This window comes from Scyliorhinus torazame, chromosome 5, assembly GCF_047496885.1.
Source record: "Scyliorhinus torazame isolate Kashiwa2021f chromosome 5, sScyTor2.1, whole genome shotgun sequence".
NCBI lineage: Eukaryota > Metazoa > Chordata > Chondrichthyes > Carcharhiniformes > Scyliorhinidae > Scyliorhinus > Scyliorhinus torazame.
In genome coordinates this window covers 113025036-113050510 of record NC_092711.1, presented here as the reverse complement: position 1 = coordinate 113050510, position 25475 = coordinate 113025036, and the positions used below count along the sequence as shown (strand labels likewise).

General features: G+C 45.9%; 1 protein-coding gene and 1 gene segment (V, D, J or C); one reads left to right on the top strand and one right to left on the bottom strand.

Annotated features, from left to right (window-relative positions):
• Positions 1-25475, top strand: part of LOC140421366 (uncharacterized) — a 522678-nt gene that overhangs the window by 358554 nt on the left and 138649 nt on the right. The gene's annotated exons all lie outside the window — the stretch shown is intronic.
• LOC140417873 (T cell receptor alpha variable 20-like) lies at positions 918-1423 on the bottom strand. The segment is given in 2 exon segments: positions 918-1285; positions 1369-1423. Coding segments are annotated over 2 exon segments (423 nt in total).

The following is a 25475-nucleotide window of genomic DNA, read 5'->3' as shown; positions in this document are numbered from 1 at the left end:
TGTTTCTCGGACTCAGAAAATTGTCTCCAGCTCACCCGTATTTTGGCTAACATTTATGGTGAAAATGCATCGGAAGATGGTTAATTATAATAATCTTATGAGACTTTCGACTTTCAGTCAATTAAGAATAAAAGGTTTCATAGCTTTGTAAAGGCGCTTTCCGAAACAAAATCTTGAAGGTGACATCTGGAATGAAATCACATTCATGAAGACAGGGCGGAAATCTAAAACGCACATTTCCCCAAGGCCGAAACCATCATGTCATTGCGTATGTGATGTCAGGAGAATATTAAGAGATAATAAGAGCCAGGCGCTGGGATTCCCACCAGTGAGATTACTTAGCGTGGATGCTGCTGGTAAGATCTTGCCTCAAATTAGCAGAACTTAATTTCAAATGTAGATGATGTTTTTCAGTTTATTCACCCACTGTCACTATCAGAACGAGGTGCTTGGCGCGGGGTGAAATCGAATTTTCTACCACTGGCGAGGGGGAAATATTGAATTGGTCTCTACGGAAACCTTCTCTGCGAGTTGTTCTGGTCTTTGACGGTTGATGCTTCATAAGAATTAAGAACGGGGAGAAATCCGCAGCAGAGTAAGGACGCTTCAAAGTAACCATGAATCTTACAGTAGAATGTTATTAATATTCACGGTCAGCCGTCACACACCAACATAACTAAACAAATATTCAGTCTAATGTCCAATTAGTACAGTTAATTACAATCCTACAATGACGCAATACTGATGATTTCCTCCCCACAAACGTTGCACTCATTGAGAGACTGTTTCTTCAATCGGACACTTTATACCTTGACCATCAGTATCTCTGGTCAAAGCCGCTTCGCAAGGGAATGATCAAGCCCCGCTCACAGTCTCCCTTTCTTGCTCTCGTTCTCACCCACCTTGCCGGGCCTGTGTTAGTGGAGACATTGCTGCAGCTGCTCCGGAATGGCAACCAGGTTTTTGTACAGTGACTGCGCCTTTCCTCTCAGTGTGGGCTGTATCGCACAGTAATACACAGCGACATCCGCGCTCTCCGTGTCTTCAATCACCAATTGTCCCCGTTTATCCGCAGTGGAAAGTTCCAATTCGAGTCGGTTCTTTCTCTCTTTTCCAGCCGTGAATGTGCTTATTATCCACTCCGGTCCCTGACCAGATTTCTGTCTGTACCAATGCATTCCGTAAAAGCTGGACAAGTCATAGCTGCAGTTTATTTGCACTGAATCCCCGCTCTGGGTTGTTCTCGCAGTGGGAGACTGGATCACCTGGTCCGAACCACATCGACCTGTAAAAATAAAGAGGTATTGGAGCAAGGTGAATATAAGTACACTATATCCACATATTATTGAGTACGTCCCCTGTACTTACAAGTCAGTAGTACGAGAATGACCGGGAGCAGCTGCATTTGCACCGTGCGATACATCATTGGAATGAAAATGTCAAACGGAGAGGAGCAGAGCTCACATCAGAAGAACTCAGAGCGTCTGCGCACAGTCGCCAGTCGGTTCGTGTTGCCGGCAGCAGTGAAGATTTCCGTCACGTGCTTTTGCCGCTATTTGATGGGCTGCAATTGGACTTTGTTCGCCCCACGAAAGGATGTGGTCTGTTGATCTACTGCTGTTCTCGCCAGCTGTTCACATTTGAATTTATGAATTGTCCAAAGAGCTGAAATTCTCTTTACTCCTGGTGGCGGGAAGTCTTTGTGAAAATTTCTCCCGAAAGGGAGAAACCTCGGGGCCGGCGTTGTAACCAATTCAAACCCCCATTGTGGTTGTCTTAGTCATTACTTAAATCTTAGTAATTAATGTATACAGTCTGATGTTAATATTTCAGCTGTTGTTATAACGTGTTGCAAATATGTATTTAAGCATCGATAATAAGAAGACCCATTATAAATAGAAACGGGAACAGAATGGTAGGAGCAGAATACTAGCGCTTTTCAGCAAGTTATCACGCCGCTGTGTATTATAGCTCTCCGGTAGAAAGCTAGCGAATCTGGCTCAAAGCCCCCATGGGCGGTGCCTCTGAGTAACAGGAACTCAACAAAACTGTGCATGAGAATCTATCCACACAGGTATTACTCGCATTACAAAAGGATGTGACGCCTGGAAGGAATGCAAATACTGGGAGGGGTCAGTTTGTCCTTTGCCCTGTTATCTTTGAAGGCATGCTCGCCTTCATCGGTCTGGGCATTGAGTATAAGAATTGGCAAGTCATGTTGAAGCTGTATAGAACATTAGAAAGGTCACACTTGAAATATAGTATTCAATTCTGGTCGCCACATTATCAGAAGGATGTTGAGGCTTTGAAGAGGGTGCAGAGGAGATTTACCAGGATATTGCCTGGTATGGAGAGCATTAGCTGCGAGGAGCGGTTGGATAAACTTGGTTTGTTCTCACTGGAACGACTGTGGTTGAGAGGCGACCTGATAGAAGTCGACATAATTATGAGGGGCATGGACAGAGTGAACAGTCAGAAGCTTTTTCCCAGGGTGTAAGAGTCCATTACTAGTGGACATAGGTTTAAGGTGTTCGGTGCAGTGTTTCAAGGAAATGTTCGAGGGAAGGTGTTTACACAGAGGCTAGTGGGTGCATGGAACTCGCTGCCAGAGACGGTGCTGGAAGCGGGTACGATAGTGACCTTTAAGGCACGTCTTGACAAGTAATAAAATACAATGGGAATAGAGGGATACGGACACCGGAAGTGCAGAAGGTTTTAGGTTAGACGGGCAGCACCGTCGGCGCTGGCTTGGAGGGTCGAAGTGCCTGTTCCTGTGCTGTACGTTTCTTTGTTCTTTGTTAACAAAATCATAGTTGCTGACATCAGGCATCAGGGTGCTTGTTTTGTTTACGTCTCAATGTTGCTTGCCCCACCGTCCACAACTGAACTTCAATATCCCTGCTCTTTGACTAACATCAGAAGGAATACCTTCTATATGGTTAAGCCGTCTTTGTGATGATTCTTGTCCAATGCAGTTAAATTATCAGTCCTCAAATTAATGCACACTTTGAAGAACTATTGGAGAAACAGCGAATTATTAACTTTTCACGCTTTGATCTAAATATGAAGCATTCCTGTCGGATGGTCTCTAGTGCATGCTCCATGAAAAATGCAGAGATCGTTTTCCGGGTGCGGCGATGACCAGCTAAGTCGCACGTTTCGGCAGCTCCCGGTGGAACGGACTTTTGGGCTCTTGATAGGAGCCCCAACGGCAATTTTAACGGCTAAAAACACCGTGCGGTAAACCAGAAGGGAATTCCCCCTGGACACGGATGGAAAAAGGAGAGGAAAGTGGCCGGATTGCAGCGGATCCTTTGGAACAGCGGCAAGGAAGGCAAGCAAAAACCAAGATGGTGTCGGAAGGTGGCAGTTTCATATGGGGCCCTGAACAACAAGAGTTCTTAAAATGCTGCGTGGAGGAAATAAAAAAGGAAATGAAGAAAGAGCTGTTGGCCCCGATACTACAGGCGATCGAAGGGCTAAAGGAGGAACAAAAGACCCAGGAGCAGGAGCTTCGGGTCGTGAAGGCGAAGGCAGCCGAGAATGAGGACGATATACAGGGCCTGGTGGTGAAGACGGAGATACAGGAGGCACATCAGAAACGATGTGTGGAGAGGTTGGAGGCACTGGAAAACAACGCAAGGAGGAACAACCTGAGGATTCTTGGTCTTCCTGAAGGTGTGGAGGGGGCGGACGTCGGGGCATATGTGAGCACGATGCTGCACTCGTTAATGGGAGCGGAGGCCCCGACGGGTCCGTTGGAGGTGGAGGGAGCGTACCGAGTTATGGTGCGAGGATCGAGAGCAGGAGAAACTCCCAGAGCCATAGTGGTGAGTGGTGAGATTCCTCCGTTTTAAGGATAGAGAAATGGTCCTTAGATGGGCGAAGAGAACTCGGTGCAGTAAATGGGAGAATGCGGTGATCCGCGTTTATCAAGACTGGAGTGCGGAGGTGGCGAGAAGGAGGGCGAGCTTTAATCGGGCCAAGGCGGTGCTTCATAAAAGGAAGATAAAATTTGGAATGCTGCAACCGGCAAGACTGTGGGTTACATATCAAGGGAGGCGCCACTACTTTGAGACGGCGGATGAAGCGTGGACTTTTATTGTAGAAGAAAAACTGGAATGAGTGGACTATTAAAAAGAACGTTTGGACAAAGTGGTGGGGCGAATGTGGGGGGCGAAGAGGGGTTTTATGTTCTAATCCTGCGGTATGGTAACTTTTCTCTCTCCCACAGGTGGTGATGGGGGGAGGTGGGGAGGGAGAGGAGATGGGACGTTGGCCATGGGGGGCGGGGCCAAGGGAGAAGCGCGGGCTTGGTTCCCGCGCTATGATAATTATGGCGGGAATAGAGAAGCAGGAAGGAGGGGGCGTCGCACGGTGCGAGCCGTGGTCACGGGGGGAAGCCGAGGTCAGCCAGAGTTTGCTGACTTCTGGGAGCAACATGGGGGGAGTAATTACGCTAGCGGGGGATCTAGCGGGGGGAGGGGGTGGGAGGGGGGAGTTACTGGGTTGCTGCTGCTGGGGAAAGGGGGGAGTGGGTACGGGAGAGGATGGGCGGGGGGGCACCGCCTGGGGGAGATATAGCTGCGTGGGAACTGGGTGAGAAGCTGGAAAAAGATGATGGCTAATCGGCAAAGGGGGGGGGGGGGTGGGAAGCCCCCCAACTCGGCTGATCACGTGGAACGTGAGAGGGCTCAACGGGCCGATAAAGAGGGCACGAGTACTCGCACACCTTAAGAAACTTAAAGCAGATGTGGTTATGTTACAGGAAACGCACCTGAAACTGATAGACCAGGTTAGGCTGCGCAAAGGATGGGTGGGGCAGATGTTCCATTCGGGGCTGGATGCGAAAACAGGGGGGTGGCTATATTAGTGGGGAAGCGGGTAATGTTCGAGGCAAAGACTATAGTGGCGGATAACGGGGGCAGATACGTGATGGTGAGTGGCAAACTACAGGGGGAGACGATGGTTTTGGTAAACGTATATGCCCCGAACTGGGATGATGCCAATTTTATGAGGCGAATGCTAGGACGCATTCCGGACCTAGAGACGGGAAAGCTGATAATGGGGGGAGACTTTAACACGGTGTTGGAACCAGGGCTGGATAGGTCGAAGTCCAGGACTGGTAGGAGGCCGGCAGCAGCCAAGGTGCTTAAAGATTTTATGGAGCAGATGGGAGGTGTGGACCCGTGGAGATTCAGTAGACCTAGGAGTAAGGAGTTCTCGTTTTTCTCCTATGTCCATAAAGTCTATTCGCGCATAGACTTTTTTGTGCTGGGTAGGGCATTGATCCCGAAGGTGAGGGGAACGGAATATACGGCTATAGCCATTTCGGATCATGCCCCACATTGGGTGGACTTGGAGATAGGGGAGGAAACAGGAGGGCGCCCACCCTGGAGAATGGACATGGGACTAATGGCGGATGAGGGGGTGTGTCTAAGGGTGAGGGGATGTATTGAAAAGTACTTGGAACTCAATGACAATGGGGAGGTCCAGGTGGGAGTGGTCTGGGAGGCGTTGAAGGCGGTGGTTAGGGGGGAGCTGATATCAATAAGGGCACATAAAGGGAAGCAGGAGAGTAAGGAACGGGAGCGGTTGCTGCAAGAACTTTTGAGGGTGGACAGACAATATGCGGAAGCACCGGAGGAGGGATTGTACAGGGAAAGGCAAAGGCTGCATGTGGAATTTGACTTGCTGACTACAGGCACTGCAGAGGCACAATGGAGGAAGGCGCAGGGTGTACAGTATGAATATGGGGAGAAGGCGAGCAGATTGCTGGCACACCAATTGAGGAAAAGGGGAGCATCGAGGGAAATAGGGGGAGTGAGGGACGAGGATGGAGAGGGAGCGGGGAGCGGAGAGAGTGGATGAAGTGTTCAGGACATTTTATAAAAAACTATATGAAGCTCAACCCCCGGATGGGAGGGAGAGAATGATGGACTTTTTGGATCGGCTGGAAATTCCCAAGGTGAAAGAGCAGGAAAGGGTGGGACTGGGAGCACAGATCGAGGTAGAAGAAGTGGTGAAAGGAATTAGGAACATGCAGACGGGAAAGGCCCCGGGACCGGACGGATTCCCAGTTGAATTCTACAGAAAATATTTGGACTTGTTCGCCCCGGTACTGACGAGGACCTTTAACGAGGCAAAGGAAAGGGGACAACTGCCCCCGACTATGTCTGAAGCAACGATATCGCTTCTCTTAAAGAAGGAAAAGGACCCGCTACAATGCGGGTCCTACAGACCAATTTCCCTCCTAAATGTGGATGCCAAGGTCCTGGCCAAGGTAATGGCAATGAGAATAGAGGAATGCGTCCCGGGGGTGGTTCACGAGGACCAAACTGGGTTTGTGAAGGGGAGACAGCTGAACACGAATATACGGAGGCTGTTAGGGGTAATGATGATGGCCCCACCAGAGGGTGAAACGGAGATAGTAGTGGCGATGGACGCCGAGAAAGCATTTGATAGAGTGGAATGGGATTATTTGTGGGAGGTGTTGAGGAGATTTGGTTTTGGAGAGGGGTATGTTAGATGGGTGCAGCTATTGTATAGGGCCCCAGTGGCGAGTGTGGTCACGAATGGACGGGGATCGGCATATTTTCGGCTCCATAGAGGGACAAGGCAGGGATGTCCTCTGTCCCCATTACTGTTTGCACTGGCGATTGAGCCACTGGCGATAGCGCTGAGGGGTTCCAAGAGATGGAGGGGAGTACTTAGTGAGGAGAAGAACACCGGGTATCTTTGTATGCGGATGATTTGCTACTATATGTGGCGGATCCGGCGGAGGGGATGCCAGAAATAATGCGGATACTTGGGGAGTTTGGGGATTTTTCAGGGTATAAATTGAACATGGGGAAGAGTGAGCTGTTTGTGGTGCATCCAGGGGAGCAGAGTAGAGAAATAGAGGACCTACCGTTGAGGAAGGTAACAAGAGACTTTCGTTACCTGGGGATCCAGATAGCTAAGAACTGGGGCACATTGCACAGGCTAAATTTAACACGGTTGGTTGAACAGATGGAGGAAGATTTCAAGAGATGGGATATGGTAGCCCTGTCAATGGCGGGGAGGGTGCAGGCGGTTAAGATGGTGGTCCTCCCGAGATTCCTCTTTGCGTTTCAGTGCCTCCCGGTGGTGGTCACGAAGGCTTTTTTTAAAAGGATAGAAAAGAGCATCATGGGTTTTGTTTGGGCCGGGAAGACTCCGAGAGTGAGGAAGGGATTCTTACAGCGTAGTAGGGATAGGGGGGGGGGCTGGCACTACCGAGCCTAAGTGAGTACTATTGGGCCGCTAATATTTCAATGGTGAGTAAGTGGATGGGAGAGGAGGAGGGAGCGGCGTGGAAGAGATTAGAGAGGGCGTCTTGTAGGGGGACTAGCCTGCAGGCTATGGTGACAGCCCCATTGCCGTTCTCACCGAGGAACTACACCACAAGCCCGGTGGTGGTAGCTACACTGAAGATTTGGGGACAGTGGAGACGACATAGGGGAAAGACTGGAGCATTGGGGGGGTCCCCGATAAGAAACAACCATAGGTTTGCCCCGGGGGGAATGGATGGGGGATATGGAATGTGGCAAAGAGCGGGAATAACGCAACTGAAAGATCTATTTGTGGATGGGAAGTTCGCAAGTCTGGGAGCGCTGACCGAGAAATATGGGTTGCCCCAAGGGAATGCATTCAGGTATATGCAATTGAGGGCTTTTGCGAGGCAACAGGTGAGGGAATTTCCGCAGCTCCCGACACAAGAGGTGCAGGACAGAGTGATCTCAAAGAAATGGGTGGGGGATGGTAAGGTGTCAGATATATATAGGGAAATGAGGGACGAAGGGGAGACTATGGTGGATGAACTAAAAGGGAAATGGGAAGAAGAGCTAGGGGAGGAGATCGAGGAGGGGCTGTGGGCAGATGCCCTAAGCAGGGTAAACTCGTCGTCCTCGTGTGCCAGGCTAAGCCAGATTCAGTTTAAGGTAATACACAGGGCGCATATGACTGGAACACGGCTCAGTAAATTTTTTGGGGTGGAGGATAGGTGTGCGAGGTGCTCGAGAAGCCCAGCGAATCATACCCATATGTTTTGGTCATGCCCGGCACTACAGGGGTTTTGGATGGGGGTGACAAAGGCGCTTTCAAAAATAGTAGGAGTCCGGGTCGAACCAAGCTGGGGGTTGGCTATATTTGGGGTTGCACAAGAGCCGGGAGTGCAGGAGGCGAGAGAGGCCGATGTTTTGGCCTTTGCGTCCCTAGTAGCCCAGCGCAGGATATTGTTAATGTGGAAAGAAGCCAAGCCCCCGGGGGTGGAGACCTGGATAAATGACATGGCGGGGTTCATAAAGCTAGAGCGGATTAAGTTCGTCCTAAGGGGGTCGGCTCAAGGGTTCACCAGGCGGTGGCAACCGTTCGTCGAATATCTTGCGGACAGATAGATGGGGGAAAAAAGAAGGCAGCAGCAGCAGCCCAGGATTTTGGGGGGGGGGGAGGGATGGGGGTGGGGGGGGGGTGGGGGTGGGGGGTGGGGGGGGTGTAGCTTGTGACAAGGCAGTTGCCAATTAGGGCTAGTTTTTATTTTTGTTATTTAATATTTATTTATTTTTTGTTTTTTTGTTTATATAAAATAGGTCATTGTTATCTGTATTGTTATAATGTTGTGTAAAGGATGCACAATGTACTGTGTTGGTTGACCAAAAATTCTCAATGAAATATTTATTTAAAAAAAAAAGAAAAATGCAGAGATCGGTGGTCAGGGTGTGAGAAATTGCCTGTGTATTCAATCGCCTGTCTTCAGTTCCTGCTTAGGGCAGTTTGTTGAAGCAACACTTCACAAATATTCAGACCAGAAAGTGAATCGTTTGCAGGTTGCGGTCAGGAATAAGGGAATGTGGAGGTTCGCAGATGAAGTGCAGGCTCCGGGGGTGAGATATGACAATCAAACCTGCAAAGGGCTAGATAGAGTATGGGTGAAGGAAGACACCACAGATAAGTTTGTGAAGTTGATTTAACAATAAAGTTGAACATGTCAACATTATAAAATTGGCATTGCTGCATACGTAGGACACCTCTCGCCAGGCTGTCAAACAAAAAATAGGAAGTGCGGCGGAAACATCAGAATGTTTCACATCCTCCCCACAGTCATGCGGGCAGTTCTCAGAATATGCAGCAGAGGGCGTCGGGGCTCAGTGTGCCCTATTTGGATGAGACCACAGGCAGTTGGTGGAATAAGGGTTCTCTATAGTTGTTTGAAATTTCGAATGATTTGAAGATTAACATTTGAAATCGGCAAGGAGATAATTTGTTCCATCGGACAATAACCATCAATAACTTCCTATTCAGAAGTATTTAGGTGTGTACTTACGATACGAAGGTATAAAAGGTTATGGACCAAGTGCTAGAAAATGAGATTGTATCATAGAATTTACAGTGCAGAAGGAGGCCAGTCGGCCCATCGAGTCTGCACCGGCTCTTGGAAAGAGCACCCTACCCAAGGTCAACACCTCCACCCTATCCCCCTAACACAATAACCCCACCCAACACGAAGGGCAATTTTGGACACTAAGGGCAATTTATCATGGCCAATCCACCTAACCCACGCACACACGGGGAGGATGTGCAGACTCCGCACAGACAGTGACCCAAGCCGGAATCGTACCTGGGACCCTGGAGCTGTGAAGCAACTGTGCTATCCACAATGCTACCGTGCTGCCCGATTAGACTAATTGGGTGGCTGTTTCTACCGCCGCAGAAGAGATGGGCCGAAGGGCCCTGTCTGTGCTGTAGATTTCCATGACTCGGTCAATATGAGGCATCTACATATTGTATGATTGAAATCTGAGACAAACCAATGACCAGTGCAAGCGAATCAAAGGAATGCACGATGAGTGTGACGTATTAAACTATGAATTATCTGTGTTCATGGACTTAAAGTTCACCCCATTGGCTGGTGGAATTTTAGATAATTTACAAATCTCGAATTGAAAGTTTCTCTGCGGTCACCATCACAACTGCCATCAATTGATCTAAGGAAAAACTATGTGAGTCACCCATGAGGAAGAAATTAAAGACGGCAGAACCCAATTGAATCAACGGTGAGAGAAGGATGGGCTGGTGTAGTGGTAATGCCACTGCGCTAGGCAATGCTAAGGTCCGGGCGTATGCTCTGGGAATAGAGGCGGAAATACGACCATTTCAAGCCTTGGGACGTCAAATAAATTAATGAAATTTTCCAGTCACGCTAATGTTGACCATGCAATTATCAAGGATTGTCGCAAAAGCACATCAGGCTCACTTTTCCTTTTAGGAATAGAGCAAAGAACAAAGACCAGGGATGTAGTTCTGAGGCTGTATAAGGCTCTGGTCAGACCCCATCTGGAGTATCTAAGGAAGGATGTGCTGGCCTTGGAAAGTGTCCAGAGGAGGTTCACAAGAATGATCCCTGGAATGAAGAACTTGTCGTATGAGGAACGGTTGAGGACTCTGGGTCTGTACTCGTTGGAGTTTAGAAGGATGAGGGGGATCTTATTGAAACTTACAGGATACTGCGAGGCCTGGATAGAGTGGACGTGGAGAGGATGTTTCCACTTGTAGGAGAAACTAGAACCAGAGGACACCATCGCAGATTAAAGGGACGATCCTTTAAAACAGAGATGAGGAGGAAGTTCTTCGGCCAGAGGGTGGTGAGTCTGTGGAACTTTTGCCACAGAAGGCAGTGGAGGCCAAATCATTGAGTGTCTTTAAGACGGAGATAGATAGGTTCTTGATTAATAAAGAGATCAGAGGTTAAGGGGAGAAGGCAGGAGAATGGGGATGAGAAAATATCAGCCATGATTGAATGGCGGAGCAGACTCGATGGGCCGAGTGGCCAAATTCTGCTCCTATGTCTTCTGGTTTTATGGTCCAACAGAGAAAAAACCACTTCGGCCCTCCAAGCCTGTGCCGAAATATGCTGTATTTCTCTGGTCCGGCATACATGTGATTTCAGATCCTAATGAGGGGTGTGCCGCAAAATCTGGCCTTGAGAGCGACACCCACAACCTATGAAGGTATAATAAATATAACAAAGTCCAAACATCACGTAATATAACTTCAGTTATTCGAATATACATATTCAATAATCTGCTGTCGTGTTTTCCTGAGGTCCTTCACACCTGACCTCCTTGACTGCCCAGCGGCGTTGTGTAGTCCGTGTGCGTGGAACTGGCTGGCTGAGAATGTATCTCCAGATGTGGGGTAGAGTTATAAATATTGGAGAACGGCTGCACCTTTCGAGTCTGGAGTAAGAATGATAACCGGGTCCGCTATTTCTCCCCAAGCACCTGGGCATTGTTCATGTTGAGACCAAACATCCCACCATTAAGGAGATATGCTGAAGGACGATGTGCATTGGGAAACGCTGCTTATTCGTAACATCGCCTTTGTGAAGTTGGGAATTCGGTGCATTTTTAAAATAATCTCTCGAACCCAGCAACACAATGCGATATAATCAATCCTGTTAATAAGCCTTTGCATATGACTCCTAGAAGTTGACAGAGGGGATGTGGAAATGGCTGATAATGTGTGGAATCAGGGGATCAGATCGAGCCATGAAGCATGGAAATCCAATTGACAGAAATAAGATGAGCTAAGAGACCAGAGGTGAACTTGTGAACATAATTTTCACTGGGAACAGAAGGTGAAATTATCAAGTAATATTTTTGTCTCAGTAAACAAGGCTTGTTCTGGTCGCGTACTCTGTTTTATTACCCAGATGGAATGAAATGAAAATGGCTTATTGTCACAAGTAGGCTTCAAATGAAGTTACTGTGAAAAGCCGCTAGTCGCCACATTCTGGCGCCTGTTCGGTCAGGCTGGTACGGGAATTCAACCGTGCTGCTGGCCTGCCTTGGTCTGCATTAAAACCAGCTCTTTAGCCCTGTGCTAAGTCAGCCCCTATGAAATGAGGAGGCTCCTGTGACTCTACCTTTAGAGGCTGAATAAAACGTAGCCCTCTTTATCATTGTGAGAACTAACCAGCACACTCATTTTGTAGAAATTCATTTACGGGATGTGGGCGTCGCTGATTAGACCAGCATTTATTGCCAATCCCTAGTTGCCTCTCAGAAGGTGGTGGTGAGCTACCTTCTTGAACCACTGCAGCCTTTGAGGTATAGGTACACCCACTGTGTTATTAGGGAGGGAGTTCGAGGATATTGCTCCAGCGGCAGTCAGCATTGCGAGTGACTTGGAGGGGAATCTCCAGGTGTTGGTGTACACAGGTATCTGCTGATTCTATCCTTCGAGATGGCAGTGGTCGTAGCTTGGGAAGGTGTTGCCTGAGGCAGCATGGCGAGTTCCTGCAGTGCATCTTGTATATGGTACACACGGCTGCCACTGTTCGTCGGTGGTGGAGGAATTTAATGTTTGTGGACAGGGGGCGCAATCAAGTGCGCTGCTTTGTACTGAATAGTGTCGAGCTTCTTGAGTGTTGTTGGAGCTGCACTTATCCAGGCAAATGTGAAGTATTCCATTAAACTCCTGACTTACATATAGTGGATGGTGGACAAACGTTGGGGAATCACGAGGTGAGTTACTCGCCTTAGGACCCCTGGCCTTTGGCCTGTTCTGGTAGCCACAGTATTAATATGATTGGTCCAGTTCAGTGTCTACTCAATGTAACCACCAAAATGTTAATTGTGGGGATTCAGCGTTGGTAATACCATTGGATGTCATGGGGAGATGGTTAGATTCTCTCTTCCAGGAGATAGTCCTTGCCTGGCACTTGTGGCGCGCGACTGTAATTCACCACTTGTCAGCCCAAGCCTGGATAGTATCCAGATTTTGCTGCATTTGGACATGGACTGCTTCACTATCTGTGGTTTTGCGAATGGTGCTGAACATTATGCAGTCATCTATGAACAACCCCCAATTCTGACTTTACCATGGTAGGGAGTTCATTGATGAAGCAGCTGAAGATGGTTGGGCCTAGGACACTACACTGAGGAACTCCTGCTATGATGTTCAGGAGCTGAGATGATTGACCTCCAACACCATATCCACCTTCATTTGTTCCAGGTATGACTCCATCCAGTGGAGAGTTTCCTCACTGATTTTGCTAGGGCTCCTGGATGCCATACTGGGTAAAATGCTGCCTTGATGTCAGGGACAGTCACTCTCACCTCACCTCTGGCATTCAGCTCTTTTGTCCATATTTGGACCAAGGCTGTAATGAGGTCAGGATCTGAGTCACCCTGGTGGACCCAAACTGAGCGTCCGTGAGCCGATTATTGTTGATTAAGTGCCATGTGATAGCACTATTGATGACTCCTTACATCACTTTGCTGATGATGGAGAGTAGACTGATTGGGTGGTAATCGGCTGGGATGGATTAGGCATGTTCCTTGTGTACAGGACATACCTGGGCAATTTTCCACATTGTCGGGTAAATGCCAGTGTTATAGCTGCACCGAACAGCTTGGCTCGCGGTGCGGCCTGTTCTGGAGCACAGTTTCTTGATATCACGTGGAGTGAATCGTATTGGCTGAACACTACCATCTGTTGGAGAAGACCGAGATGGACTATCCATTCGACACTTCTGGCTGAAGATTGTTGCGAATGCCTCAGCCTTGTCTTTTGCAGATATGTGCTGGGCTCCTCCATTATTGAGGATGGAGAGATTTGTGGAGCTTCCTCCTCCAGTGAGTTGTTTGATTGTCCACCACCATTCATAGCTGGATGTGATACAACTGCAGAGCTGAGATATGATGCGTCCGTTGTGGAATCGCTTAGCTCTGACTATTCTTGTTGCTCATGCTGTTTGCCACACGGGTAGTCCTGTGTTGTAATTTCAACAGGTTGACGCCTGATGTTCTGGTGTTGCTCTGGAATGCTTTCCTATACTCTTCATTGAACCAGTGTTGATCCCCTGGCTCGGTGGTAATGGTAGAGTGGGAGATATACAGGGCCATAAGGTTGCAGATTGCGGTGGAATACAATTCTGCTGCTGATGGCCCACAGAGACTCAAGGATTCACAGTCTTGAGTTGTTCGGTCTGTTCGAAGTCGATCCCATTTATCACATGGTAGTGCCATAGAGCACAATGGAGGGCATCCTCAACGTGAAGACGGTGCCGTCATCAATGTTACCCTATTGGACGGATGCACGTGCAGCAGTCAGGGTGGTGAGGATGAGGTCAAGTATGTTTTCTCTCGTGTTGGTTCCCTCACCACCTGCTGCAGTCCCTGTCTCGCAGCTATGTCCTTTATGACCCGGCCTGTTCGGTCTTTGGTGTACAACGAGCCACTCTTGGTGATGGACAGCGAAGTCCCGCACCCAGATATATTCTACGCCCTTGCAGCCCTCAGTGCTTCCTCCAAGTGATGTTTAATATGGAAAAGTACCAATTCGTCAGCTGGTGCTGATGTAAATCAACAGGAGGTGGCCTTGCCCATGTTTAACCTGAAACCATTAGACTTCATGAGGTCCAGTCGATGTTCAGGACTTGCAGGGCAACTACCTCGCGATTGTATACCACTGTGATACACCTCTGCCGATGAGTAGGACATACACAGGAATGGTGATACTGTTGCCTGGGACATTGTCAGAAAGGTATAATTCTTTGAGTATAACTATGTCAGGATGTTGCTTGACTAGTCTGTGAGGCAGCTCTCCCAAATTTGGCACAAGCCCCCAGACGTTAGTAAGGAGGACTTTGCAGGGTGTTCAGTGCTGGGTTTGCCTGATGTTTCCGGTGTCTAATTCGATACTGAGTGGTCCGTCCAGTCTGATTATATATTTGTATTGTTCTAGCGATTGAATACAACTGATGGCTTGCTTGGCCATTTGAAAAGGAATTTAAAATCCAACCACAATGCTGTGTGTCTACATTCCTTTACGAGCAACTGTATTTTCTTTGTAGCAATATGAGAGATCATTTCATGGCAATGAATGGCGGTGTCAGAACTGTCGGCCTCGTTGTAATTGACCCGGAATCTTTGAAAGTTGTGTAAAGGGTGGAAGTAAACAGATCAATGCTGCCCATCATCTGCGGTTCACTCGCTTCCATAAAAGAAAGCGGGAGCTGTGCAGGCTGTTAACTAGACCAAACATTTTAAGGTGCGGGTAATTTGTTTTCAACATGTTGTTCAGTTTGCTGTTTGGTTTGAAGTGCTTGTCCGACGATTATTAGCAGCATATTTGTAAATAAATGGACACCGGTGATGTACTACCTCTAAGGCAGCAGAACAAACAGTGGTTAACTGTTACCATCGAAGTTAAGCGTCAATACTCGCCGGGCTTTCTGTACACGGACCTTGCCATTTCTTGACGCTGCAGTGCCTCATTGCACAGCAACAGATTCCTCAATCCTCGACGCTAATGTTGAGGTAAGAGTACTTTCTAGGTTTGTTTTCAATAGCTGTCGCACATTGTTCTGTGGTCTATTCTCACTTCAGTGCTGCTGCTTTGAAGGTTATTGAATTTGGAGACTGTTCTGGACTCTGTTGACTAAATTCAATTAAAAAATATCTGAGATTTTAAATGATGCCACGCGCTAGGTGACGTATTAAACCCTGTGCACCACAACATGGGTCCGGAGTTCATTTGAGGTTGATACTACCTGACGCTTGCCTGCACCACTGAAAGCGAGCTTGCAACTTTGAAAGACAATATGTAGTCGGGCTGCTGCTTCTGCTAAAATGACTAGAGAATGAGTCTAATCTGGAACAGCACATGGACTGCGGTTGCCAGGTTTAATTTCCCAACATTAATTGCCGGTGGGAATGTGGTGATAAGATGCATTCTTGAATACCTGCAGTCCATGTAGTATATGCGCATCCATAGTGCTGTTCGGCAGAGGGTTCCAGAATGCTTCATGGCGAGAGCCCCCAAGAGGTGTGCTTCCAGTTCATAACCAATTAATGGGGCTAATTAATTTACATCTGATATTTTAGTCTATGTATGCTCAGAGTGTCTGATACATTGCGCACGTTTAAAGCACGATAAAAGGTCTATTGCTTGAGGGGGAAAGATAGGCCTGCTGAGAGGGAGACACACATACACACACTAACAAAGAACAATGATATAAGAATTAGCAGCAATGGGGGGCAATTCAACCCGCCGAACTCGCTGCGCCATTCACTATGATCATGGAGATCTTATTTCAGTCTCAACTCCACTTTCCTGTCCGTTCTCCATAACCCTTCAACCCATTACTCAGCCCAGCTTCTCTTTAAATTTAATATATGTGCCAGCAGCCAGCGCTCTCTCGAATCGTGAATTCCCCAGATTAATGTCCCTTTGAGGAATACATTTCTTCTCGCCTCTGTTTTACATCTGCTACCCCTTATCATAAAACCTTAACCCATTCTAAATTTCCCCACAAAAGGAAGTAACCGCTCTGCGCCTATTTTGTCAATACCTTTGTATCATCTTACATAAATCAATTAGATCTCGTCTCATTCTTATAAACTCGGGAAAGTGCAGGTCTAAACTTCGAGATCTCTCTTAAAAATACAACGCCCTCAACTCTGCAATCAATCTAGTGGACATCTTCTCAACTGCCTCAATGCAACTCCATCCTTCTTCAAATAAGGGAACTAAAACTGCACACAGTACTCCCGGTGCAGTCTCACCAATGCCTTGTACATTTGCAGCAACATTAACCTATTTTTAAACTCAGTTCCTTCTAGTATAAAGGACAAAATTCAATTTGCCTTCCTTATTACCTGCTGTACCTGCATGTTAGTTTTCTGCGATTCGTGCACTAGGACACCCAGATCCCTCTGCATCGGTGCACGCTGACATTTTTCTCCATTTAGATAATAAGTTGCCTTTCCATTTTTCGGACCAAAATGGATGAGACCACAGTTTTCATTGTCGAACTCCATCTGTCAAATTTTGCCACAACCACCAAACCTATCTACATCCATTTGTAGATATCTTATTTCCTCATTGTAAATTCTTTTCCCATCTATTTTAGGGACATCTTCAAATTTGGCTATAGTCCATCTATCACTGCATTCAAGTCATTAATATATCTTGCAAAGTGTTGGGGCCTTAGGACCGAACCCTGTAGTACCCCAGTAGTTACATCTCGCCAACCAGAAAAAGAAACATTTATTCCGACGATCTGCCTTCTGTCGGTTAGCCAGCCTTCGATCTAACCTAATAAAGAAGCCCTAATCCCATGAGGTCTTACCTTGTGTGTAAATACTTTGTGCGGCACCTTATCAAACATCTTCTGGAAGTCCATGTACACCCGATCTACAGGATCACCATTATCCAACTGGCTTGGTACATCTACGAAGTCCTCTAGCAAATTAGTCAAACACCCATTACCCTTCATAAAACCATGCTGGCTCTGATAGATTGCGTTTTAACTCTTCAAATGTTCTGTTTTTACTCCCTTAACAATGGATTCCAACAATCTCCCAACGGCAGATGTTAAGCTAATTGGTCTATAGTTTTCTCCTTTTTGTAACCCACCTTTTTGAATAACCACGTTACATCAGCATTTTTACAATCCAGTTGAACCATTCCTGCATCCAGAGACTTTTGGAGTATTATAAAAGTCCGAAGTGGGGATTGTCGCTGATGATTGCACTATTTTGAGCCCCATTCGAGACTCCTCAGACACTGAAACCGTCCACGTGCAAATACAGAAAGACCTAGACAATATCCAGGCTAGGGCTCACAAGTGGCAAGGAAATTTCGATCCATAAAATTGCCAGGCAATCATCATCTCAAATATGAAAGAAACAAACTATCGCCCCATGTCATCCAATGGCATTACCAGCAATGAATCATCCATTATCAACATCCTGGGTTCGCCATAGACCAAATACTGAACTGCACTTGCAATTTAAATACTATGGCTACAATAAATGCTGTGGCTACAAGAGAAAATCAAAGGCTCGGACTCCAGCAGTTAGTAACCCTGATGTAAAACGAATGCGAGGAGAAATTCCTTCTCTCAATGGGTCGTTAATATATGGAATTCACAGTTTCTTCACTGACGCTGGGTCAAATTCCCGAAAATCTTACCATAAGAGCACAGTGGGTGTACCTACACCACATAGACTGCAGCTGTTCAAGAACGCAGCTCAACAACACCTTGTCAAGGGCAATTATGGATGAGTAACAAATGTTTGCCTAGACAACAAAACTGACATCCTGGAAAAATTATTTTTTAAAAACGATTAAAATTGTGTCTCTACAATTGTGATGATATTGAGTATTTGTAGGGGAACGCTCTTTGCTTTCTCATTGGAGGTTGTCTCTTGCACTGTTCTAAGTCGGTTCTGTGCCTCTCTCCATAGTACACGGGATAGGGTTGATGGTCACACGTGGCTCATATTCACTTTCATTGCATGTACAAGTCAAGAATTTAATAAGAGCTTTATTTATTGTTGTCCGTCCTCGGCAGTGGAATACAATGGATAGCAAACTTTGAGATTGTAATAATGTAAACCAATGTTTTCTGTCAGAGTGTTCGCAGTATAAAGTTTGGCGGTGTGCACACAATTCACTCTGTACAGATATTGTGACAACAATTTGGAGTGTGTGACACTGCTGGGTTAGCATTAACCTATATCAGTGACACGCTAAGGGATACTGAGTTGAACAAAAAGCAATTGAGTTGTGGTGCGGGAAACACTTCAAATGTTCTTTTCATCTTTTAATTGATTTTATAAACAATGCAATGGGATATTTCACCACAAGCGTCAACTGCTCTCTGAACCTTGTCTGGGTCACAGCATAAATACAAGTGTTTGTGCAGCAACTAAGGAGCTGCAGCATGAAGCCCATTTCAAGAATAAAGTCAGGAAACCGTACAGATTCATATCCCAGAACCCACATTCGCCACCATACAGAGTAAACCATAAACATTGTCCATAATAGTATGAAATTCGCCGAGATAACAAATAGCAAAATGATGGATTTCCTTCGGCTTTCCATCTCTGGGTCTCTCATATTCTCTCCACTGCTGTGATTCTGGAGTCTCCTCCGGGCTCTGCTGGCCACTAATACATGTCTGATGGTTAAACTGTTGAGAAACAATATCAGAACAAATGGGACACACGGGGTTACGATATTATGAAGAAATTCGATTGTGGCCCAGAATTGAGACTCCATAACACCGCTTCTCACCTCACAAAACCAAGGGAAATTGATAAGCCAATATCTTGGTGATAGCATGTAATACCAGAAAATATTCTTCAAGCAACTCAGCACGGTTTCTGTACCCAGGACAACAAGTGTAATTTTCACAGTGCAATATTTATCTTTCCATTTCTGGCAACAAATGGCTACAAATCTATCAAACGTGAAACTGACAGTGAACCAGACCGAGCAGTCTGTGGCTGCATAAAGCACAACAGCGTGGATATTACACACATGAATGGCATACACAAAAGAAAACTGTTTCCAAAAAAGAACAGGAATGTGCCTCAATATCAGGTCAATGATAACGACCAGTAGATCCGCCGCTGCCATGGCCACCAGATAGTAAGTGACACATTTAGAGAGACCACATTTACCACGACACAAGATTACAATTGTTACCAAGTTAACTGCATGGAAGAGAAAAAGAACAGAACATTACAAATCAGGCTTTTTATTCTTTCACAGTGTAAGGGCGCCGACGACTTATTCAGCATTAGTGTTCATCCGTAATTGCCCTTGTGAAGGTGGCGATGAACTACCTCAGTGAACTGTCACAGTCACTGTGGCGTAATTACACCTAAAATGCTATTATCAATTCGACTGAGTAATTTCTAAAATTTGTAAACGTGCAATTCGATGGAGTGATGAACGGAAATTAACAGAACAATAATTGTGTTCTTTTCGCTGACAGTGCGGCATACAATTTTCTTCCAACAGCCGTAAAACAGAAACGATATTTTGGGCTAAAATACCAAATTGTTGGCTTTCTGCTTTCTCAAACAGCTTTCAATTTGATTGCTTATTGAAAATAGAATCAAGAAAATTATTTTGTAACTGCGTGTGATATCTAATGTCAGCAGATTACACAAATTTTCTATAGGAACGTTCTAAGATTGCCAATAGCATGGATACATTTCGCTGAATTATAGAAACCATTTCAATGAAGGTAACAAAGTTCATGCAGTTTTGAAAACATCCAGGGGCTAGGAAATTTGCAACGAGTAACTCAGCTCCTGACGCGCAAAGCCTGTCCACTGCCAACAAGGCACAAGTCAAAAATGTGATTGCATACTCCATAGTTACCTCGATGAGTGCAGCTCCAACATCACTGAAGAAGCTTTACACCATCTAGGTCAAACCTGCACGCTTGATTGGCACCCCTCACAAGTACCCATTCACTCCAGCACCGCCGCATAGTAGTAGCAGCGTGCACCATCTACAAGATACCCTGCACGACTCACCAAGGCTCCTGTGGCAGCACCTTTCAAACCCACGGCTACTACCATCTAGAAAGTCAACGACAACAGATATGGGGGAACGCAGCCACCTGGAGGTTCCCCTTCAAGTCACTCGCCATCTTGACTTGCAAATATATCTCAGTTCCTTCAGTGAAGTAGGGTCAAAATCCTGGAACTCCCTCCCTAATCGCACAGTGAGTGTACCTGCATCACGTGCACTGCAGCCTTTCAAGAAGCAGCTCACCACGAGATTCTGAAGGGCAATTAGAGATGGGCAACACATACTGGCCTAGTCAGCGAAGCCTCACATCCCATGAAAAATAATTTTGAAACTTCATGCGTTTCCTAAGGCAGCGACTTAGGCAGAATGCCAAAGTTTTCTACAATTCATATAACGGCATGCTAACAAGCATTTGCGGGGATAGAGGGAGACGCAAAACAATTAAGCATTCAAATAATTGGGAAATCCCTTCAACAGCTGCCAGGAAATTCAATTATTCCAAATAATAATTGGAAGTACGTAAATTGAAAAGTCAAAGAAAAATAATTCACTTAGCTGTGGGTGATAATTCAAGATCATTACAACATCAAAACACATAGAAACATTGATCGTGATTTGAGTTTGAAGGTTGGAAATAGAATCTCATCCATTGGAGCGAGATTTTCCAACAACTACTTGTAATCTATCAGCCCGAGGTGGTTTCTAAAATTTGGGACAAATATTTGTATCTGTCCAAATAGAATTCCGATTTCTAAATGCTGTTGAGACTCCAAGCATACTTTAATCTAAAGCCGAATAAAACATGTAGCAGACAAAGTAAAAGTAAGAACGTGCCATTCATTGTTCTCATTTCAAGAAATTGCTTACAGAGTAATAATTAAACAAACGGCAATTGAAACTGCACACACAAAGCGAAACCAGTGAGAAAAAGGGCAGTGGATAGATCGACTCCTTAAATAAGACGAGAACAGTAATGGTGTGATAGGTAATATATGGAGTTGTATTTGCAGTATTACGAGAAACACGAATAGCAGTAAAGAGATAGTAAACTACAAAAATATTAATAGGGTTAAGCATAGATTATCGAATTAATAGCTGAATACAGAGACTCACTTGGAACACCAATAACAGCCAGAGTGGGATATAACACCTCCTGAAGTTCAATGAGAAAATTCGTTATCTGCCCGTTTAGGGAAAGACTCTTAGCCATTTTCAGCGTCTCTGTAGAGTGCTCGGTCCCTATTCGTGCCAGAGGTGATGCCCTCACCCACATTGGTGAATGACTCATCGCAAGTATTCCTTATTAATAGAGGAGGAAAACCCTCTGGTGACACAAGCGGGGTCTATCGAGACGAATTTAGTACAGTCACTGAACAAACATGTTCTGTTAACCATTCTGAAGCCAACAGCATTATTTTTACTTGATGTGGAATTAAGCTCTATTATTTCATAGTATGTACAGTGCAGAAGGAGGCCATTCGACCCATCGAGTCTGCACCGGCTCTTGGAAAGAGCACTCTACTGAAGCCCTCACCTACACCCTATCCCCATAACCCAGCAACCCCATCTAACCTAAGGGCAATTTAGCATGGCCAATCCACCTAACCTGTGCATCTTTGAACTGTGGGAGGAAACCGGAGCACCCGGAGGAAACCCACGCAGACACGGGGAGAACATGTAGACGACGCACAGACAGTGACTCAAGCCGGGAATCGAACCTGGGAGCCTGCAGCTGTGAAGCTAACCATTATGCTACCGTGCTGCCCAAAACGCAATGTTCACAATCCTCCAGTTGAACACATATAGCGACTTGCAGACTATCTATGTACTTGCAACGAGCACACGGGGACAAATGGTCATAGATAGCAAGAAAGCGCGGAAGGAAGTAAAGAAACAAACGTATCAATCAGGAACGAAATTGGTTCGATACGAAACGAAATCGGCTATATTTGCCCTATCAAACAGTTTCAGGGCAGGGACTATACATATATTATACAACAACATATCTCCCTACTCACTGCCCAATCACTCACTTCAAGAGTCAGTATCGTACGTATTAGTTACCTAATAAAGTTTCACTGCACCGTCCCATAAAATATTTCAATGCCAGATAGAGCAGGAAACAGCTGCATTCAGCGGCAAAGACTGCCAGGGCAGCTACAACAGGGCCGAATACAAATACATTCTGTTTCGATTAGCTCTGATTTTGTGTGACATTGAGAGGAATGTAATTGTAATTTGAAGAAAACTGTGAAATTATATTTTGTTCTATTAAATAACACGGTTGATATAAAATTCACATTTAATTATGTGTGTTCAAGATTTTTACTTGCTAGGTTATTTCAGCGGACAGTGAAAAATCAACCACATATTGAGTCAGATTTAGGTCAGACCAGTTCAGGGTCACATATTTCCTTCCATCAAGGACACTAGTGAACCAGTTAGGCATTTATGGACATAGCGATGACTGTTTCACGAATATAATCACCGAATTTGGTTTCCTATTACAAATTTCATTCGACTAACTTAGTGGCATTACTACTACGGCACCAGAACCCCAGACTGGGTAGCTTTTCCCCCTGTCTTACTGCACTGTAGTACACAGCAGCATCTGACTTTAACCAATAAGAGTGCTGGAGCTTTGTCCAGGTGCACGCATACTTCAAACCAATTAATGTTATCTCTGAATATCAGGAGGGACAATCGGGAATTCTTTTGGAGTCTGCCACCAGCTTGTCGATGGAGCGAAGGTGTTTTCCAAAACGGTAACCCAGTCGGCATTTAGTCTCTCCAATGTAGAGTAGATGGCATTGGGATCAGCAAATGCAACAGGCCTGATTGAAGGATGTCTGATAGTAATGTGTACTCAAAAGGACAGACACAAACGGTACTGTAACTGACTTAGAGGAAATGCCAGAGTCTTAACTGAACCAGCTTTGGGAAAGTAAAAACGGTCTTCCTGATGGAGAAACAGGAAAAACCACTGTGGGAATCCAGGCTCAGTGCGGATTTGCTGTCACCCCTCCTTTCTTATACATGAACGGTATTTAGGTTGCAGCATGTTACACACCAAAACACAGGGAGGTAACATATAAGAAACACGTAATTCTCAATTCTTAAACTCAACTTAAGCATTGAATAACGAAACAAATATTGTGTAAGGTTGGTTGCTTTTTTCTGGAGGAATTAAGAATGCTGCATTAATAATGGAAGAGAGCATTTCGCCGTGAGAGATTTGATGAACAAATGCTTCACTTCAATATAGGTTCTACTTCTTCCGGCTTGTAAGTTGAGACATCTGTTTTAAAGAAACAGACGTGTTCATGTAAGAAGTGACATGGCCTCTAAGCCGAACCATGAGAAGCTGCAGCAAGGCAGTTCAGTGAACGTGGCACAGGTCCATTGGCTTTTGCATTGCCAGCTGTTTCTGTAGTTTAGTGGTTATCACATTCGCCTTACACGCGAATGGTCTCCAGTTCGAAACCGGGCAGAAGCATTTCGTGGTTCTAATTTAGTCTGTTGCTGAACATGACTTCAATCTCGTAACTGGTCTTCATCATCGAAGAATAGCAAAAGCCTAGCACTGCTGTGTGCCAGTTGCGCAATGGATAACGCGTCTGACTACGAATCAGGAGATCCCAGGTTGGACTCCTGGCTCGCTCGGAGTTCAAACTTTTGGCGTGCGCTTTAAGTCAGTGGGTGGGACAGCTGGTTCTTGATGCTGAAGTGAGCCGGGCATCATCGATTCTCGTATCGGGTGTGGTTATTTATGAAAGCCCTGCCTTCTGAATTTAACTTCCACTTCAAGCAAAACATAACTTATCTTAAGTTCAGTAAAGTTCGATATCTGATTGTTTTATAAGTTGTGACATCGGTTTTAAAGAAACGGCTGTCTTCTTGTAATAAGTGACATGGCCTCTCAGCCGAACCATTAGAAGCTGCAGCAACACAGTGAGGTTGAACATTGTACACGTCCACTGATTGCCGCCCTGCCAGTGATTTCTGTAGTGTAGTGGTTATCACATTCGCCAAACACGCGACAGTTCCCCGGATCGAAACCGGGCAGAAATATCCAGCGCTTCTCATTTTCTGTGACGGATGTTTGCACAAAAAACGTTTGTTCCCCAGTCTCCGACGTTCGAGGAATATGAGATTTGGTCTCACATAAGATATTAAAATTCCTTCAACAAAGTCAGAAGTGCTGAATTTACAAGACGCAAGGAGAAGAAAACCCTTTCCTATTTTGGCACAGTTCGGATATTAGCAGTTTGTTCATCCACTACAGAATTTAATGGGTTGACAGATGCAGATGAACATATTTAATCACCATTTCAAACATGTCTAAATATACGATAAAAGCAAATTACTGCGGATGCGTCAATCGGAAACAAAAACAGAAAATACTGGACAATCTCAGCAGGTCTGACAGCCTCTGTGGGGCGAGATGGCAGCTGTCGTTCCGGGTCTGGGTGACTCTTTGTCAAAGCTGGACAACTGGATTTTTGGTCAGATTAGGACTTGGGAAGGCATGTGGGGAGGGCGTGAAGCATTGGGCCTCGATAGACGGCCAGCGATAGGCGGAGACTGACAAAAATGTGTTGGACAGAAAGAAAAAGGGAATGTAAATGGCTGTAATCAAAGATAAGAACGGTGCTGATAGAGGAGCATTCGCAGCTTAGAATGTGTCAATGGCAGAGGACAATAAGGAACAGGGGGCGGATTTCCCAAGAGGGATGGGATGGGCTGGGGAGAGGCGGTGGGATAGTGGTGGGGGAAAACATATCAATGGAAGCAATGAAAATAAGTTGATGGAAAAAACATGTGGTGAAGGGGGAGGAGGGATTTTCACAGTCTTAAGTTGTTGAACTGACCGTTAAGTCCACATGCCTAAATCGGAGGATGACGTGCTGTTTCTCAGCTTTGCGCTGGGCTTCACGGGAACATTGCAGCAGGCTAAGATCGGACATGTGGACATGAGAGCAGGACAGTGAGTTGAAATAGCAAGCGACAGGAGGGTCTGCCTCCAGCTTGTCAATGGAGCGAAGGTGTTTTGCAAAGCTGTCACCCAGTCGGCATTTAGTCTCTCCAATGTAGGTGGCATTGGGATCAGC